The sequence below is a fragment of the Schistocerca gregaria genome, chromosome 4, assembly GCF_023897955.1.
Source record: "Schistocerca gregaria isolate iqSchGreg1 chromosome 4, iqSchGreg1.2, whole genome shotgun sequence".
Lineage (NCBI taxonomy): Eukaryota > Metazoa > Arthropoda > Insecta > Orthoptera > Acrididae > Schistocerca > Schistocerca gregaria.
The window spans coordinates 104,449,099-104,466,926 of record NC_064923.1 but is presented as its reverse complement, the minus strand read 5'-3'; the positions used below and the strand labels follow the sequence as shown (position 1 = coordinate 104,466,926).

At 41.9% G+C, this 17,828-nt stretch overlaps 1 protein-coding gene across 4 annotated transcripts in view; it reads right to left on the bottom strand.

Annotated features, from left to right (window-relative positions):
- Positions 1-17,828, bottom strand: part of LOC126267417 (RNA-binding protein Raly-like) — a 381,807-nt gene that overhangs the window by 18,416 nt on the left and 345,563 nt on the right. For 2 of the 4 annotated variants that reach the window (XM_049972649.1, XM_049972648.1), the window contains exons 7-8: positions 15,495-15,623; positions 10,687-10,829 (exon numbers count right to left, since the gene is read on the bottom strand). In XM_049972649.1, coding sequence (XP_049828606.1) covers positions 10,687-10,829; positions 15,495-15,623 — 272 coding nt within the window. The remainder of the gene's footprint in view (positions 1-10,686; positions 10,830-15,494; positions 15,624-17,828) is intronic. The other 2 variants (XM_049972651.1, XM_049972650.1) reach the window with 1 other exon arrangement.

The window sequence follows — 17,828 nt, the reverse complement described above, 5'->3', positions numbered from 1 at the left end:
GATTGCGGTTTATCGTATCGCGACATTGCTGCTCACGTTGGCTGAGATCCAATGACTGTTAGCAGAATATGCAATCAGTGGGTTCGGGAGGGTTTTACAGAACGCCGTGCTAGATCCCAACGGCCTCGTATCACTAACAGTCGAGATGACAGGCATCTTATCGGCATGGCTGTAACGTATCGTGCAGCCACGTCTCAATCAATGAGTCAACAGATGGGGACGTTCGCAATACAACAACCATCTGCATGAACAGTTCCACGACGATTGCAGCACCATGGACTATCAGCTCGGAGATCATGGCTGCGTTTACCATTGAGCTGCATCACAGACAGGAGGGCCTGGGATGGTGTACACAACGACGAACCTGGGTGCACGAATGGCGAAACGTCATTTTTTGGATAAATCCAGGTTCTGTTTACAGCATCATGATGGTCGCATCCGTGTTTGGCGACATCGAGGTGAAGGCACATTCTAAGCGTGTATTCGCCATCGCCATACTGGCGTACCACCCGGCGTGATGGTAGGGGCGCCATTGGTTACACGTCTTGGTCACCTCTTGTTCGCATTGACGGCACTTTGAACAGTAGACGTTACATTTCAGATGTGTTACGACCCGTGGCTCCACCCTTCATTCGATCCCTGCGAAACCATACATTTCAGCAGGATAATGCATTACCACATGTTCCAGGTCCTGTACGGGCCTTTTTCGATACAGAAAATGTTCGACTGCTGCCCTGGCCACCACATTCTCCAGATCTCTCACCAATCGAAAACGTCTGGTCAATGGTGGCCGAGCAACTGGCTCGTCACAATACGCCAGCCACTACTCTCGATGAACTGTGCTATCGTTTTGAAGTTGCGTGGGCAGCTGTACCTGTACACGCCATCCAAGCTCTGTTTGACGCAATGCCCAGGAGTATGAAGGCCGTTGTTACGCCCAGAGGTGATTGTACAGGGTTCTGATTTCTCAGGATCTATGCACCGAAATTGCGTGAAAATGTAATCACATGTCAGTTCTAGTATAATATATTTGTCCAATGAATGCCCAATTATCGTAGCATTTCTTCTTGGTGTAGCAATTTTAGTGGGAAGTAGCGTATTTTCACTACAGGAAATTGCACATCTACAAAATGTGAAAGTTATTTGATATTTCTTATTTGCAATAGGGATTAACAACTTTGCACCTTTAAATAGATTACATACTTAAAAGTAATTAAGAAATGAAAATCTTACAATTAGCGGTTTTGGAACAGAAGATCTTCCTAAAAGACGATATAACACATTGTATCACTTTCATATATTATAAATTAGGAAATAATTTGTACAATAACAAGCAACTTGCATTTAAGAAGGAGAAATGAAAGATAATAGGTAAGTGCATAGATCAGTATTAGAGGTCCCCCCGCCTAGTTATCTGGGGTGTGACGACTTGGAAAATCGTCAAGCCTACCGTATTCAGGGCAGCATAGAAAATATTTCTTTTATACTCATTTTATGGCAAACATCATGGGTAGTGGTGGTGGTGGTTGTGGTGGTGGTGGTTCCTATGCGATAAATCTGCTGATGTCATCGGTCCCTAAGCTTACACACTACTTAAATTAAATTACACTAAGGACTACACACACACCCATGCCCGAGGGAAGACTCGAACCACCGACGGGGGGAGCCGCGACATTCGTCGCAAGGCGCCCCAGACTTCGTGGCTCACCCACCCAGCCATCACGTCTGCTCTACAGAAATGTAGCTTGGGGGACGCAAATTTCGTCTATATTTCCTGTCGACTCCACTGTTTAGCAACGCTTTCAATACTGTTTTGCATCTGAATTGCGCAATACGTGCTATCACATGTAAGTAATTATTTCATTAAACAAGTGTTGCAACTAATAATGGAATTTCTTTTGAGCTATAGTCACATAAAACACATCTACTTAACACATAGTGATAAAGGTTGGCCATCACATTTAACTTTATTTCTCAGTATTCAGTTATCAGCCACCTTATAGTAAAAGTGCAGTCAGTTTTACTAAAAATATTTTGTTTCAAGAAATATGACAAAATTACGATACCCACAAAGTACATATTACCAACATTTTCTATGCATGTGAAACTTAGTTGTGTTAACCTCTACCGCACTCAGTTACAACCTTCTTTTCTCCGCTTCTGCAACAACAATATTCCGTTCCCAAACTAATTCTTATGTACCCATAATTATTGGGGGAAAAAGTTTTCATATTCGTTTTCATATTCGATAATACTTTTTTTGTAAAACTGAATACCATTTCAATACCAATTCTTATAACCTTAATCCTGAAATTATGTATTGTGGTCCAATTTAAGGCACTAATTATAAAATTGTTTTAATTAAGAAGCTTCTGTTTCACGAAAATTCTTCTGCGAGATCCAAGGTTGTGAGTATAAGCTGGCGCGCTAATGGAGGGAGTGTGTGGTTAGCTTATGATTTGTGAACATGCTACGCCAGTCAGTCTCCGATTAATGTACAACTTGAAAGATACTGTGCCACTAGCCTGAGGATATTTGTCATTTGTGTAACCAGTTGATAGAAGTTGTGTCATGAACATCAAGCTGAAGAAATGAACTGAAATTTGTGCCAGAATTGCGATTTGAGTCTGGATCTCCCTGCTTACTAGGCAGCTGTTCTAGAAGCCATTACACCACCTAATTCGTGTTAGGGAAGGTACTGGACTGGGGTAGAATGTGCAGTGGTTCTTAAACTATATTGTTTCAGTAGTCTAATGGGTAACACGCTTGCCAAGTAAGCAATGAGACCTGTGTTCAAGCCTCATCCTCGGCATAAATTTAAATTCCTTTCTTCAACCTCTGTCATTATCATAGATGAACACGAGACTCAAGTATCACAAGGAAAATTTAATTACATCAGATCTGTAGATCTCCTGCACCTAAAGTAGAGAGAGGATTTCCCATTAGGTCCAACGACGGGGTCCTATTCCAGTACCAGAGAGCCTCAGTAATAGTGACGATGTGAGAAGGGGAAAATAGATTGAAGAAGTGAAATGACGTTTGTGTTATGGAGGGCATTGGGCTAGAGTAGTCCGTGCACCTGTCTTAGCTACACTGCTTCGGTGGTAAGGATACCTGGGTTCAAGTACCGGCTATGGCACAAATTTTAATTCATTTCTTCAGCTTCTATCAAAATCATAGCTGATCTAATGTAGCAAATAACGGAAAAGGCGACGGATTGTGTCTCGTTCATCACAGAAAAGAAATCCTTTCTAGGAGCAGGAAGCAAAAGAGAACGGTTGTAAAATATCTTTCGTTTGTAATTATTTCTCTCAATAATTATTTCCTAGTGCAAGACCTGTGAAGACCTCTACTACATAATTACCTAACTGTTTGATGTGTAACTTCCTTCTATAATGATTAAAAAAGAATGTATCGATGAACAATGAGACTCGTAAACAGAGAGAATTCATAGTTGTGTGGGAATATTTATTAGCTTACACACTGTAGTCGCTAAGTTACGTCTGTAACCATTTGCATTTAATACCAGAAGCACATATGAACACTTCACCAGCTCCACCTGAAATGTATCCACAAGTTCAAGGTAAGACCAAATTAAGAAAACAGAGGTGTTTCGACATTGCTGTAATGTGCACTCATCATAGTGGTGCCTGAGAAATTAGTGATGATGCACCCCTCCTATTCTGAAGTCCAGGGCGGCAGGTTGACACAAAGCTGGTAGTATGTCCGTTTCAAATATGCTCAGAAAAGACACACGAAACTATGCAATAATGGACCTTCCAAATGGAAAGCATAAGCAAAGAAGCGCCTGGAACGGAGCCGTTTGACGAAACCAAGAGTGGATGAATTCGAGGAACAACAGGAAAGCCATCTTGTTACCAAACGATTTTATTTGAAGGGTATGCCACCTACAGCCATTCGTGTATAAGTATATTACTAAAGTTCTCAAGTGATGTATAAATACACTCGTACAATCAAGATCCAAACTGAGTACTGCAGCTAAATGAAAGCACAGGAAAGGAGAACAGGCGAAGTGTCTCCAAGTAGCTGAGATAGACGCTGTAGCTGAAATCAGTTATGTTAGAGGGGTGAAGATGCCGAAGCGATGCAGTTTCGCATTTTTCTATGTTGTAAATTATAAAGTCTGAACAACACAGTTTTGTTTACAAACAGTATGTTTTCTCAGGATACAGCTTTACTTCATAACTTGAAATAACTTCAAGGAGATTATATAAAAAGGAAGGGTACTTCGGAAAATATCAAGCAATGACACTTTACAGTGAACGCTGAAACATTTTTCCTTTTATCAAAACACTTCCTCCATAAGGAAACACAAAAAGAACATTCAATAAACAAATACCCAGTTACTGCTTGACTTTCTGCACACCAATCCCTGCACACAGAAAATTAAAAAAAAACTCGCTCAAGTGGCTTTCTCAGAAGAGAAACCAACAGGTTCTTTCAATCAATATGTTCCAACATAATTTCACCATTCAGAAATCTTTCTTGAACCTAAAAATGTAGGACCTCAACTTGCTTTGATTGACTATGACATTCGAAGCTTTTTAATAATTTCAATGCGCTGGCAGTGTCAGTATAAAGTGTTGGAGTTCGCTTTATAAACAATGTATTGAAATTAATTCTTTAGCGCCTTCACTTGCTGAAATTATTTCTGCTTCCGTTGAGGGTGTAGCCACAACCTTCTGCAGCTCACTTGTCGATGATATTACTCCACCAGAGTAGTTTTCCACAATATACAAAAATACGCGAAACAAATATTGGAAAATACTGTTTCGTGTGTTTTTCCTAACTTGTCGTAACCGCTCCCCCTTCATTTTGCTTTATTTTTATGTCAAAGAAATTTTCGAGGATCCCTTTGTTACATCAGACTCACGTTATGAAGTGTTCTGAAAAACTTCTTCTTTGTCATTGCCAACAATTAGACCATTATCAACGTAAATTGCTACATAAAGTCTATTTCCACTGTATTTACTATAAAACAAACAAAGATTTGCAGCATTATTTTGACTGCCCGATTTATTCGTGCCTTCCATAAAACGTTCGTTCCAGCAGAGTGATGCTTGCCTGGTCCTTCCCAAGAGACACACTCGATGTGTATTACCTTCGAAGCCCTGCGGTTGCTGCCATTCTCGCAGACAGTACCGTAGTCTGTTTCATACCACTCATCTCAGTGAGCCCAATCAATTTTGCCATCCATTTTATGAGAATTTAATTCCCAACCGAGGTTTCGTTTAAATTAACAATAAACAAGGCTCCGTCAGAGAGAGTGGGGGAGGGGGAGAGTCGAGGAGAAGACGAAGAGACAGAGAGTGGAGAGGAGGTGGACAAGAAGAGGGGGAAGGAGATTAGGATATATATCCAATTCCCATATGTATTACGGAATTGTGAAGGATTGCCAGATTTGCTAATATGACATAAAGGATGAGAAAATGTGGAAAAACATACTGAAATTGAAAGTTGTTCTTATCAGCACATGTATCTAAAATTTTAATATAGTGCATAGCTTCCTGTCAGTTCTGCCAGTAGGAACAGTGTCCCATTACCGCTCATTCACCATTACTTTTCAGCTCGTATACCATTTTTCACAAATGAGGTGGTTCATGATGTGGGTAACGTTAGACCTCGTTTTGATACTTGGCGGAGGAATCATCTACCATTTTTTTAACTATGTACCGGATTCCGCTCACTGTCAACAAACAAAACCTTGAAAATTTGACAGTATAAACTAGGCATGTATGTCAACGAGCAACAGCCGGTGGCGGAAACAGTTGCCCTCCATAGAAAGCACGTCTACTGGTGACGTCAACATACAGCCTGAACAGGACTCATATTTTGGGTGTGAAGCTATTTATACAGACATTGAATATCCCAGAATAAAGAGACATGAGAAACATACCTTCCAGAAATTATCAATACTAAAATAATTACTGAGGGTTGTGTTTGAAGTGGCGACCCGCGACATGCAAGCCAGTGGTGCCAACTACCACGTTGCAGGGCTCACGGCAGCAGAAAATTATAGTAAAGGATCATTTTTCTCCTGCCATTACAATACCATCATTCTCCAAAAATACACAGTGTGTTTGTTAAATATATAACAATATGAATATAATAATAATAGGAACAATAATAAGAATAATAGAATAATAATATGAATAATAATTGAGACGTAATTGAGGAATCAAGGTATGGTAACTAAAAATGTTGTCTGTGGTTGTTTGCGGCAGATGGTACCGCGTATGGTATATGCCTTGTTCACCTTTGTTCACCTAAAAACGAATCAGTGGCCGCGTGGATTGCACAGCAGAAAGTTTCTATGTGCTTTCTCTCGCGAAGCTAAAGTCTATTACACTGGAAAAATGTCGTTTTCTGCGTGAATATGGGTTACGACCAACAGATTATGTCCCGACTAATAATAATGAAATGTGACAAGCGAATTAGGGAAACTGGAAGTTTACTTTCGACGTTGGCCCATGACGCTAACCACGCAGTTCCATAGGCTACTGCTGAATTAATCCGTACGTCCTTCCAGCGGAGGCATTATAAAGTCAATCCGACGAGCACGTGGGTAGTTACTTTGTACGACAGTTAGTGTCGTTCACAAAAGGCTGCGCCTACGGGCGTAGAAACTGCAACTTTGTCAAAAAACCAAACATGAGGCAATATTGGATATAATTATGGCAAAAATGTGTGAAAACGAGGCATTTCCCGATTTCGTCTGTTTCTCGAGGGAGGTTACATCCCACACTTCCGGTACGGTACAGACACACAGTTATCGCGTACGGGAAACTGAATCCCTCTCCCCCACACTTGGAGCCAACAGTTAGTTCAACAACGAACGGAGCTGTATACTGTGCCACAACTTTCTAGCAACTAGATCTTTCAACAAGACGTCATTTTGCGAGTAATGTGAGAAATTTCTTGGATTATGAGTTCCCAGATCACTGGATTGTGAGATGTAGTCAGTGCATGGCTTTCCCTCCTAGAAACTCAGACATTTCCCCACCTTTTTTCTATGGGGGTTTATGAACATCAAGTGTACCAGACACCGGATCGTGATCCTATATCTGCGCCGTCGCATTCGTGTAGCTATCGCAAATGTTACGCTTGCCATACTGTGAAACATTTGAAGAGAACAGGAATACAGATCTTATGTCTGACTGACTGAATTGAGTAAGTTGTGTAAACAATCAGTTTGAGTTACCGTACTCGTAGAAACATACCGTCGATAAATATCTCAATTACTTCTCAAGTTATTACAAGTCACATGTTTAAGCCGGACACGCTGTATGTGTTACAATTTCCTCTCTCGAGCAACCATACTTGCGAGCAGAATCCAGTGGTAGCAGGAAAGGAAGGTGTACAGAATAAATAAAGGAGAGGGTATTTCTGAGAAAAAGAGCGTTTGGAAAGGGGATGCAGCGAGTTGCGGAATATCAGAGAACTATCTAAAATCAGTTGGTGCACTGATCGAGTTAGGTTAGTTGTGTAAAATATCATTTTGCGTTACCATACACGTAGAAACTGAGCCTCAATAAATATCTCGATTATGTCTCACGTTATTACTTGTTATATGTTTAATCCGGACCATTAACATCGTAGCCTGCGTATTCATAAGACGTAAGATAATACACACTCATCAAAACAAGTTTTGTATCACCCCAGTTCCTAGAACTCCTGAAGATAGACGTTGACTGTGGATATTGTATCACAGACACAGTTCCTTTCACTGTTCGCCGGCCGTTGTGGCCGTGAGGTTGAAACGCTTCAGTCTGGAACTGCGTGACCGCTACGGTCGCAGGTTCGAATCCTGCCTCGGGCATGGGTGTGTGTGATGTCCTTAGGTCAGTTAGTTTTAAGTAGTTTTAAGTTCTAGGGGTCTGATGACCACTGCAGTTAAGTCCCATAGAGCTCAGAGCCATTTGAACCATTTTGAACTAAGCCCTTCCAAAGATGTAAACAACCATCCATGAGCAGCGCCTATTGGACGAAGGGGGTCCAACAGCCGATCAGGTCCAGTCATTTCACCAGGAAGGAGGTACACGGCTCGTGTAGTCTGTAGTTCAACCATACCTAGAGGGTCATTAGCGCGGTTGGATCGAATACTCATTGTTACTTTGTGCCGGGATGGGCACTCAACTAGGGAAGTGTCCAAGCGTCTCGAAGCACACCAAACCGATTTTGTTCGGACGTGGTGGAGATACAGAGCGATAGGAACTATCAATGACATGCCTTGCTCAGACCTCCAAAGGGCTACTATTGCAGTCGATTACCGCTACCTACTGATTATGGCTCGGAGGAACCCTGAAGGCTCCGCCACCATGTTCAATAATGCTTTTCGTGCAGCCACAGGACGTCGTGTTACGACTCAAACGGTGCGCAATAGGCTGCATGATGCACAACTTCACTCCAGACGTCCATGACTAGGTCCATCTTTGCAACCACGACACCATGCAGCGCGGCATGCACCCAAAAACACGCCGAATGGACCGCTCACGATTGGCATCACGTTCCCTTCACCGATGAGTGTCGCATATACCTTCAACCAATCGTCGGAGACGTGCTTGGAGGCAACTCGGTCAGACTGAATACCTTATACACACTGTCCAGCGAGTGCAGCAATGTGGAGGTTCCCTGCAGTTTTGGGGTGGCGTTATGTGGGGCCGACGTATGCTGTTGGTGGTCACGGAAGGCGCCGTAACGGCTGTACGATGTGCGAGTGCCGTCCTCCGACCAAAGTACAACGATATCGGCAGCGTATTGGCGAGGCATTCGTCTTCATGTATGACAATTGGCTCCCACATCGTAGACGTGCTGATAAGTAATGCGTGCAAGCCTTTTATGCGAAAACTCATAAAGCTTTTTAAATAAAACATACATTATTAATATTCAATATTTTGATTCTTCATGTTTACGGGTTCATTTCTCTCCTAATTCCTCCTGGCGACAGACGCCTTTCTCTGAACGGAAGACCACTTTGTTAATACCGACACTGAAGAATGGTTGACACTGTCGACGGAGCCAAAAACTCATCTCTGTTTCCACCGTTTCGTCACTATCTAAATGAAGTTCTCTAAGGACTTCTGTTCTGAAAAAGAGATGAAAATCTGATGGGACCAAGTCGGTACTATACGGAGGATGATCGATGACAGTGAATCCAATGCCTCAGACTGTTGAAGACGTCACCATCGGTCGTGCGTAGTATGGCATTATCATGTCGAGAGAGATCGTGGTCCACTTGTGGTCCAACTCTTCAAACTCGAAATACGATTATAACACGCTGTTTCTCAAGCACAGTACACAGCTCAATGTAACACGATAGAACTGGGAGTCATCTAGCGGCAGAGGGCTGCTAAAATGTAAACAATGAGAATAAAGCTGTAGAATGTTTAAAACTTTTGTTTTATTTAAAAAGGTTTATCAGTTTTCACATGAAAGATTGAGAGGCATTAATTTTCAATACGCCATATTTTCCCTCCTAAATACAGCCCAGCCTCCTCCATCGTAAAGTGACGTCATTTCCTTTGCATTCCCACCACAAACAGTTCGAAACTAATCATACTGCAATTTTCAAATCAGCCTTCTCCTCTCAAACCTTCGCAACAGTCACCCTGAATCAGCCAATATTCTCTTTCTTTCCTACTGCAGCCGACCGGGGTGGCCGAGCGGTTCTAGGCGCTACAGTCTGGAACCGCGAGACCACTACGGTCGCAGGTTCGAATCCTGCCACGGGCATGGATGTGTGTGATCTCCTTAGGTAAGTTAGGTTTAAGTAGTTCTAAGTTCTAGTGGAATGATAACCTCAGAAGTTAAGTCCCATAGTGATCAGAGCCATTTGAACCATCCTACTGCGTATCCTTCGTATTTAGTGAAGTTCAGTCTCCATCCTGTAAAACAATAAACTAGTAGCCAAGATCGCAGGAATTCTTTTTATTCCATGATTACCGGTTTGGACGAAACTAAAGCCGCCATAATCGGATCTTGATGTTGTATCTGTATGTGTCCTAAAATCCGAAGATGGCGGCTTTAGTTTCGCCGAAACCGGTAATCATGGAATAAAAAGTATGTGATGTGTGGGAATGAGATTGGAGTACAATGGAACTGACGTAACTTTACGATGGAGGAGCCTGGGCTGTATTTAGAGGGATCTGATGATGGCGGCTTTAGTTTCGTCGAAACCGGTAATCATGGAATAAAAATAATTCCTGCGATCTTGGCTACCAGTTTATTGTTTTACAAGCATTCCCATATGAGTACAGTGCGCTCCCTACAAAGTCTCCATCTTTTTAAGTTCACTATCACAGTATTCACATTTTAAAAGAAACAACCTCTTTAGAGAATTTATGAAATTTTTTACCAATGAAGACATATCTTAACAAGTTGAGAAATGTTCACAAATTTTCAGTTTTTAAATATGGTTTCGAGCATTGTCTGCTTTTTAAGTTGTTTGTATCAGAATATTTTATAGATACCAACTCTCACTCGCCCTGGCGAGACAGTGCAAAAACGCAAATAAAAGCGAGAATAGGGAGGAAATTCAAGAGAAACGCCTGCTTCAGATAAGGACACCTCTTTTCCGCGAGCGTGGCGGTGTCACAGCAGCTGTGAATAAATGAAGTGTAGCCTGCTACTTAGCGCTAGTGACGGAGGGACACAGAGCGTACTCACGTCCGACTTGAAGCTGCCGTTCGCGCGCGCCACCCCCAGCTGGTAGATGTTGAGCATGTGGGCCGCCTGCACGTGTACCATGAGGTCCCACGCGTCGTGGAACGAGTCCTTGCACTGGAAGCACAGCAGCGCCGTATCGTCTTCTAAGACAAAGGACAATACACTTAATTACCCTAAATGGGACCAGGAGAAGCGAAACTGGCGTTCTACGGATCAGAGCGTGGAAAGTTAGATCCCTTAATCGGGCAGGTAGGTTAGAAAATTTAGAAAGAGAAATGGATAGGTTACAGTTAGATATATGATAGGGAAGTTCGGTGGCAGGAGGAATGTACTTCTGATCGGGTGAATACAGGGTTATAAATAAAATATCAAACAGCGGTAACTTAGGAGCAGGTTTAACAACGAATAAGGAAATACGAATGAGGGTAAGCTACTATAAACAGCATAGCGCACGCATTATTGTAGCAAAGATAGGCATGAAGCCGATATCCAGCATAGTAATGCTAGTTCATACCAGTTTGCTCCACAGATAATGGAAAGATTTAAAAAATGCATGCTGAGATTAAAGATATTATTGTCATAGTTAAGGGCGAGGAAATTTGTAATGGGTGACTGGAATTCAGTAGTAAGAGAAAGAAGAGGAGGAATATTTGGAATATGGACTGGAGGAAAACAATGAAAGAGGAAGCCGGCTGGTAGAATTTTGCACAGAGCGTAATTTAATCACCACTAACAATTAGTTTAAGAGCAATGAAATGTATACACAGAAAAGACCGGGAGACACTAGAAGGTTCCAGACTGATCATATACTGGTAAGGCAGAGACACAGAAAACAGATTTAAAATTGTAAGACATTTCTATGGGCAGGTATGAACTCTCACCACTATTTCTTGGCTGTGAACTACAGATTAAAACTATAGAAATATCAAAAAGTAGGATATTAAGAAGATGGGATCCGTATAGAGTGAAAGAACTAGAGGTTGTTGAGAATTCAAGAGAGCATTAGGCAATAACTGACTAGAACAGGGGAAAGAAATACAATAGAAGACGAATGGGTAGCTTCCTGTGATGAATTAGGGAAGGCAGCAGAGGATCAAGACATGGCGTATTAGAAACTCTTGGATAACACGAAAAGTATTGAATTTAATTGATGAAAGGGGAATCGTGAAACTGCAGCAAATGAAGCAGGCGAGAGAGAATACAAGCGTCTAACTAATGAGACTGACAGAAATGCAAAATGGCTAAGTAGAAATGGGTAGAGGTCAAATGTAAGGATGTAGAAGCAAATTTCACTAGTGATGAGGTAGATAGAGATATGGTTGGACTTAGGAAAGTCAGCCATGACGAAACTCTTGCATCTGGTGGGCAAGATGCTTGAGACAGGTGAAACACCCTCACACTTCAAGAAGAATATAAAACTTCGAATTCCAAAGAAAGAAGGTGCTGACTGGTGTGAATATTGCCGAATTATCACTTTAATAATGTAAGCTTGCAAAATGCTAACACGAATAACTGGTGGAAGCCAGTCTCGAGGACCATCAGTTTGGATTCTGGAGAAACGTAGGAATTAGTGACCTTACAACTCCTCTTGGAAGATAGGACAAGGAAAGGCAAACCATCGTTTATAGCGATTGTAGATTTAGAGAAGGCTTTTGACAGTGTTGACTGGACTACGGTCTTTGAAATTCTGAAGGTGGAGGAGGTAAAATATAGGGAACGAAAAGATGTTACACCTTGCACAGAAACCATGTGGTAGTTATAAGAATCGAGGGGCTTCAAAGGGAAGCAGTGGCTGAGAAGGGAGTGAGACAGCGATGTAGCCCATACCCGATGCTTTCTATCCGTACATCGAGCGAGCAGTAAAGGAAACCAAAGAAAAAGTTGGAGTAGGAATTATATGTAAAAGAGAAGAAATAAAACCTCGAAGTTTGCCGATGACACTGTAATTCTGTCAGAGACATCAAGGGACTTGGAAGAATAGTTGAACGGAATGGACATTGTCTTGAAAGGAGGGTGTAAGATGAACGTAAACAAAAACAAAACAAAGATAATGGAATGCAGTCGAATTTAATCAATTGCTGCTGAGGGAATTAGATTAGGAAACGAAACACTTAGCATAGTAAATGACTTTGGGTATTTGGGCAGCAAAATAACTAATGATTGCCGAAGTAGAGAAGATATAAAGTGTAGTCTGGCAATGAGAAGAAAAGCGTTTCTGAAGAAGAGAAAGTTTTTAACTTCGAATATAGATTTAAATGTCACGAAGTCCTTTCTCAAAGTATTTGTATGTAGTGGTGCCATGTATGGAAGTTAAACGTGGTCAATACACCGTGTAGTCAAAAAAAAAATGGTTGAAACGTTCGTAATGTGGTGCTATCGAAGAAGCCAAAGATTAGATGGGTAGATCTCGTAACTAATGAGGAGGTAATGAATATAATTGGGGAGAAAAGAAATTTCTGGCACAATATGACTAGGAGAAGAGATAAGTCAATAGGGCACGTTCTGAGACATCAAGGGATCACAAATTTAGTACTGGAGGGTAGAGTTGGGAGGGGGTGTACGAATCATAGGAGATCAAGGGATGAATACAGCAACTAGTTTCAGAAGGATGTAGGTTGTAGCAGTTATTCAGAGATGCAGAGGCTTGCACAGGATAGAGTATCATGGAGGTCGGCATCAAACCAGTATTAGGACTTAAGACCACAACAATAACAACAACGAATGGGAAACAACAAATGGGATTTATACAAAACCGGATTACCACTAACATTGTCTTCTAATATTGTTCTAGAATTACTAGCTGTGCTTAACTTGCCAATTAATAATTCCGCACATGGGTAAATACTGGTAGCATAAACAATTAACGTCATAAGCTGTCTGTCGGACAACGTGATCCATAATTCTGTAATCTCCATGAGTGTCCTCGATTCATATTTTCCGTCTAGTTGAGAGGAAGACAATGCCGCGACAACATAAACACATTAGCAGTTATCCATTATTTCCACTGGATTGGAAGATACGTTGAATTCCACAATGGAAACACCCAGCCCATTTCATAGTCTGCATAAGGCATTGAAAATTGGAAGAAAGCGTTCTCGATTGCATGCTTTCTCAGATATCGGCCACTAGACAGAGGGTGGCAAAACTCTTGGCAAAAAAGTTGTTTCAATATATCCATCTAGCGTCAAATCGCGGTTCTCGGCACTTTCATGAAAAAGAAGACGTTTTCATTTGAATTCTGAGCCTCTCTGATCTGTCACTTTCAAAAGCATTTCCACGATAAGTATTGCGTAGTGCCCCTCTTTTTCTCTGCTCCTTTGAAAGTGAACAACAAGAAAAAAATAGCCATGCACTTTATGTGAGATGAAACTGGATAGACCTCTTTCGATAATGCGCCAGTGGCTTCCAGTAGCTGCTTTCATAGCTTTTTCATCTGTAGCGTGGAAGGGTAGACCCACAGTCACGAACAACTTGATGCATACTTTTTTTGCTTTAGGTTTAGGTCCACATTGTACAAAGGTTTTACTATTGAAGCGAAAACTTTTCCCGTACTTAATTCTTAATATACATTTGTTTATTATGGATGTACTTCATGTTTTGCTTACGATGGCCTGTAATCCAGTACATTGTGGACTATGTCACTGTATTCATTTGCTGATGCCGTTTCACAGTTGCGTTATGGGGAAGTTAAATGAGGCCACATTTGAATTCTTACTTACTCGCTTCACAACATTTTTAGAGTGAAGAAAAATAGGTCTCACTGCTGCTGCCGGTGAATTTACACTAACGATAACGCTATCTAAAAAAGTTACAAGGCATTTTATTCATGATATTTCATATAAGCGAAAGACCCTCTTCCACAGATCACGTTGATAAGTCACGTTGATAATCGACTACTGTAAATTAGAAACGTGTGTCAGCGTAACAAAGAAAAATCCCATTGGTGGTATCGCCATTTGTTTGCCAGGCCAAACGATTCCTTTCCTGTTAGAATATTTGACTTGGGGCAAAAGATCGCAGTATCTTTTTCTTACAACTTAGTTATCATTGGAGCCGTATTACTGCTGGTGTTTACAGAAGAAGAAGGTAAAAAATAAATGAAGCATGTATGGACAAGGTTAAGTCATGCGTAATAATCTTCCATGAGGGTATTAGAGTATACCTGAGTACTTTGTGCGATAATACATGGGTGAAATTGTGCAAATGATTTAACTTTTTTTCTGTCAGTCTTTAGCCTGTACTACCAAAGCCCACCAGATGATTGTAATAGAGAGTGTTAGACGTATTAAGTGCAGATATTTTTATTAGTGACTGACGGCAGTGTACCGACCAACATTACATTAGCTTTTACCTGATTTGCAAAGTAATAATTGCAGGAGTAGGGTGCTCGTATAAGGACTGTTAGTACCGCCAAGTACATGTGGCAAGAACAAACCATCAATGCTAATTTTCTGCTGGCCAGCAGGTCAGGTGTTGAAGTTCGATGAATGGAGGTACAACGGTCAGTCTATACTGACAGGCGTAGTGTCCTTAGTGGCACAGTTACAACTGTGCAGAAAACATCAGGTAGTAAATTCTGCGACGCTTTGCGGGAAGACTGTTAGAGGCAGAGAAAAACAACCACCACTCTCATGTCGTTAAATATTAAGGTACCAAGAATCACAATATCTGCGCTTATACCCCTAACACCTTCCATGTTTCTAGTCTCGACGCCTGTTCATTCTAATCCAACATCATTTTCGGTGCTGTTACGCTCCGCAAGCTCTCTCTTTGTGCTGGCTCTGGCATTCGTTGGGCGGCGGCCTTACTCATTTTCAGGCCGTTGTGGCACTTGCAGGTGAAGCGCAGCTTGCAGTACGTCTTCTTGTGCTCCAGGAGTTCGTGGAGGTCGGTGAACATCTCTCGACAGTTACCGCAGATCAAGATGTCTGGATTACCTGAAACAACAATGTACTAAATAGAAAGCGTAAAATGTAGCTCAGCAAAAGTTAAACTGACTCTCACTTATTTGGGTAATTCAGGAAGAGCAAAACGTACCGTCCAGACATGATAATGTCACCACCGTCTATGTTCGACGTCAAAGTGTAGTAACCACTCAGACGACAAATGGCGGCACTAGGAGTAGAGGTTACATCAAGCCTAACATGGGGAAGAATGCGCAGTCGTGGTAATTTGGGAACTGAGTGATTTAACTGATTTCCGTAAGGTCATGATCAGTGGCTTCCATTCCCAAGTGTGGAATCATGTCTGAGACAACTAAGTCTGTAAACTGATCGCCTGCCGCTGTGGTTAAAGTACGCCGTGCATGGCACAATGGTTCTATCCAAAACCGGCGAAAAAGTATTTGTGGTGCAGTGAATGACAGGGGTGAACATTGGCTGCGGAGATGGGTACGGATGAATATAAATGCATCTGTTGAGAAACCGACTGCCCAGGTGAACCAAGGGGCTATCAACACTGTCTTCTCAGCGACCGTTCAGCGAACGTTGCTACGTATGGGCCTCCACAGCAGGCGCTTGGTTAATGCACCCACCCTAACTACTGTTCATCTGCGTTGAGGACTGGAATTTGCACGCCAATACCGTAACTGGACTTCCACTGCGTGGCGACAAGTGGCCTTTCAAGATGGATCACATTTTAAGCTCCATCAGAATGAAACGTGTGAAAGGAAACACCCTGCAACAATCGTTGGAAAGGTCAGTATTATGGTCTGGGTATTGTTCGGATATTCTCGTCATTCTGGAGGACACAATGGATCAAAAGAAGTATGCATCTATCTCTGGGGATCATGTCCTCTCCTGTACGAAGTTTGTTCTTCCTCGACACGTTGTCACCTACCAGAAACACAATGCACCACGTCCCACAGCTCGCACTGTATGTTCGTGGTTCGGAAAGCATCAGGATAGGTTTACCATATTGCTCTGGCCACCAAACTCCCCCCATTTAAACCCAGTTGAGGATCCGTGGAATCTCCTCGGCCGTCACCATGGACCCTGAACCGAGAAACCTGGCGCAATGGGTCACGGTGCTGGAGCCAGCACGACTTCACACCTTCGAGAATCTAACTGACTCTCTTCCTGTACCTTCGAAGTGGTGAGCGCTGCAAAAGGTAGTCGTTCGGGCTCCTATCAGACTAATGTGACTGTACAGTGTAAAACCACCCTGGAAAATGTTTCACGCAGCTTAACATAAGCAACGCAACTTACGTCGTCTGTATCTTTGCCTACTGTAAGGCTCACGAAGTACTTCGCAGAAGTTATAACTCTCCACCATGTGTAAGCAAGGATACATACATTTCGCATTCTTCCTTACAGTTTCGAGGAAAATGTTTCTTGAACGGAGACCTGAATTCTGGGACAACCTTGTTGAAATGTTGGCCCCGGTATGATCCAAAATTCACTTCACGCAATGAAAAACACATTCGCACTTGTAAAAAAAACCATGAAGTATGAACTATTCTTCGATGTAACTCACTTTCTATGGTAGTCAATTACATTAGTTATGTTGTTATTCTACAGCAACCATCTGAATATTTCAGCGATATTCAGCTGCAGTCTTAATAATTTTTCGAACTACAGATGGTTAAGCAATGGACCGAGAACAGCCGATTGAGACCTTCTCTCTCAGTGGATAAATTCATAATATCTGAAACTGTGTGGCTTCCTGTTTGACTTCTCCTTGAACCGTTCTCGACCTGCCTTTTCACGCGAAATGTCTTTCACAAAAGAAGACAGTGTCACGTAAATATAACCACTGATGCGGTAATGCCATTTTTTCCCTTATCACTGCTGTAAAACTATGCGTTAACGACTTCCATCTGCTTACTCAGGCTTAGTGATTTCTTTCACTTTGACAGGTCATTTGTAAGCCGTTCGATTCCAAATTGATTCTGAACTTCCAATTGTTAGTCTTCATAATTTCTGCGTGGATAGTGATCACACGAAATGGCGTTGTCTCCCTTGAAGCACAGTTTTTCAAGAGACAGAGCCTAACAATAATCTATATTAGTATATTCATCTTCTACGTTGCTTCATTGTGTGTCGTCTTTGAACTGAAACTGAAGAAAACGGCTAATCTCCGGTACGGAGCTAAAATTGGAACTCTCACGTAGACCTGTGTTTAACAGGAATTTAACGATCATT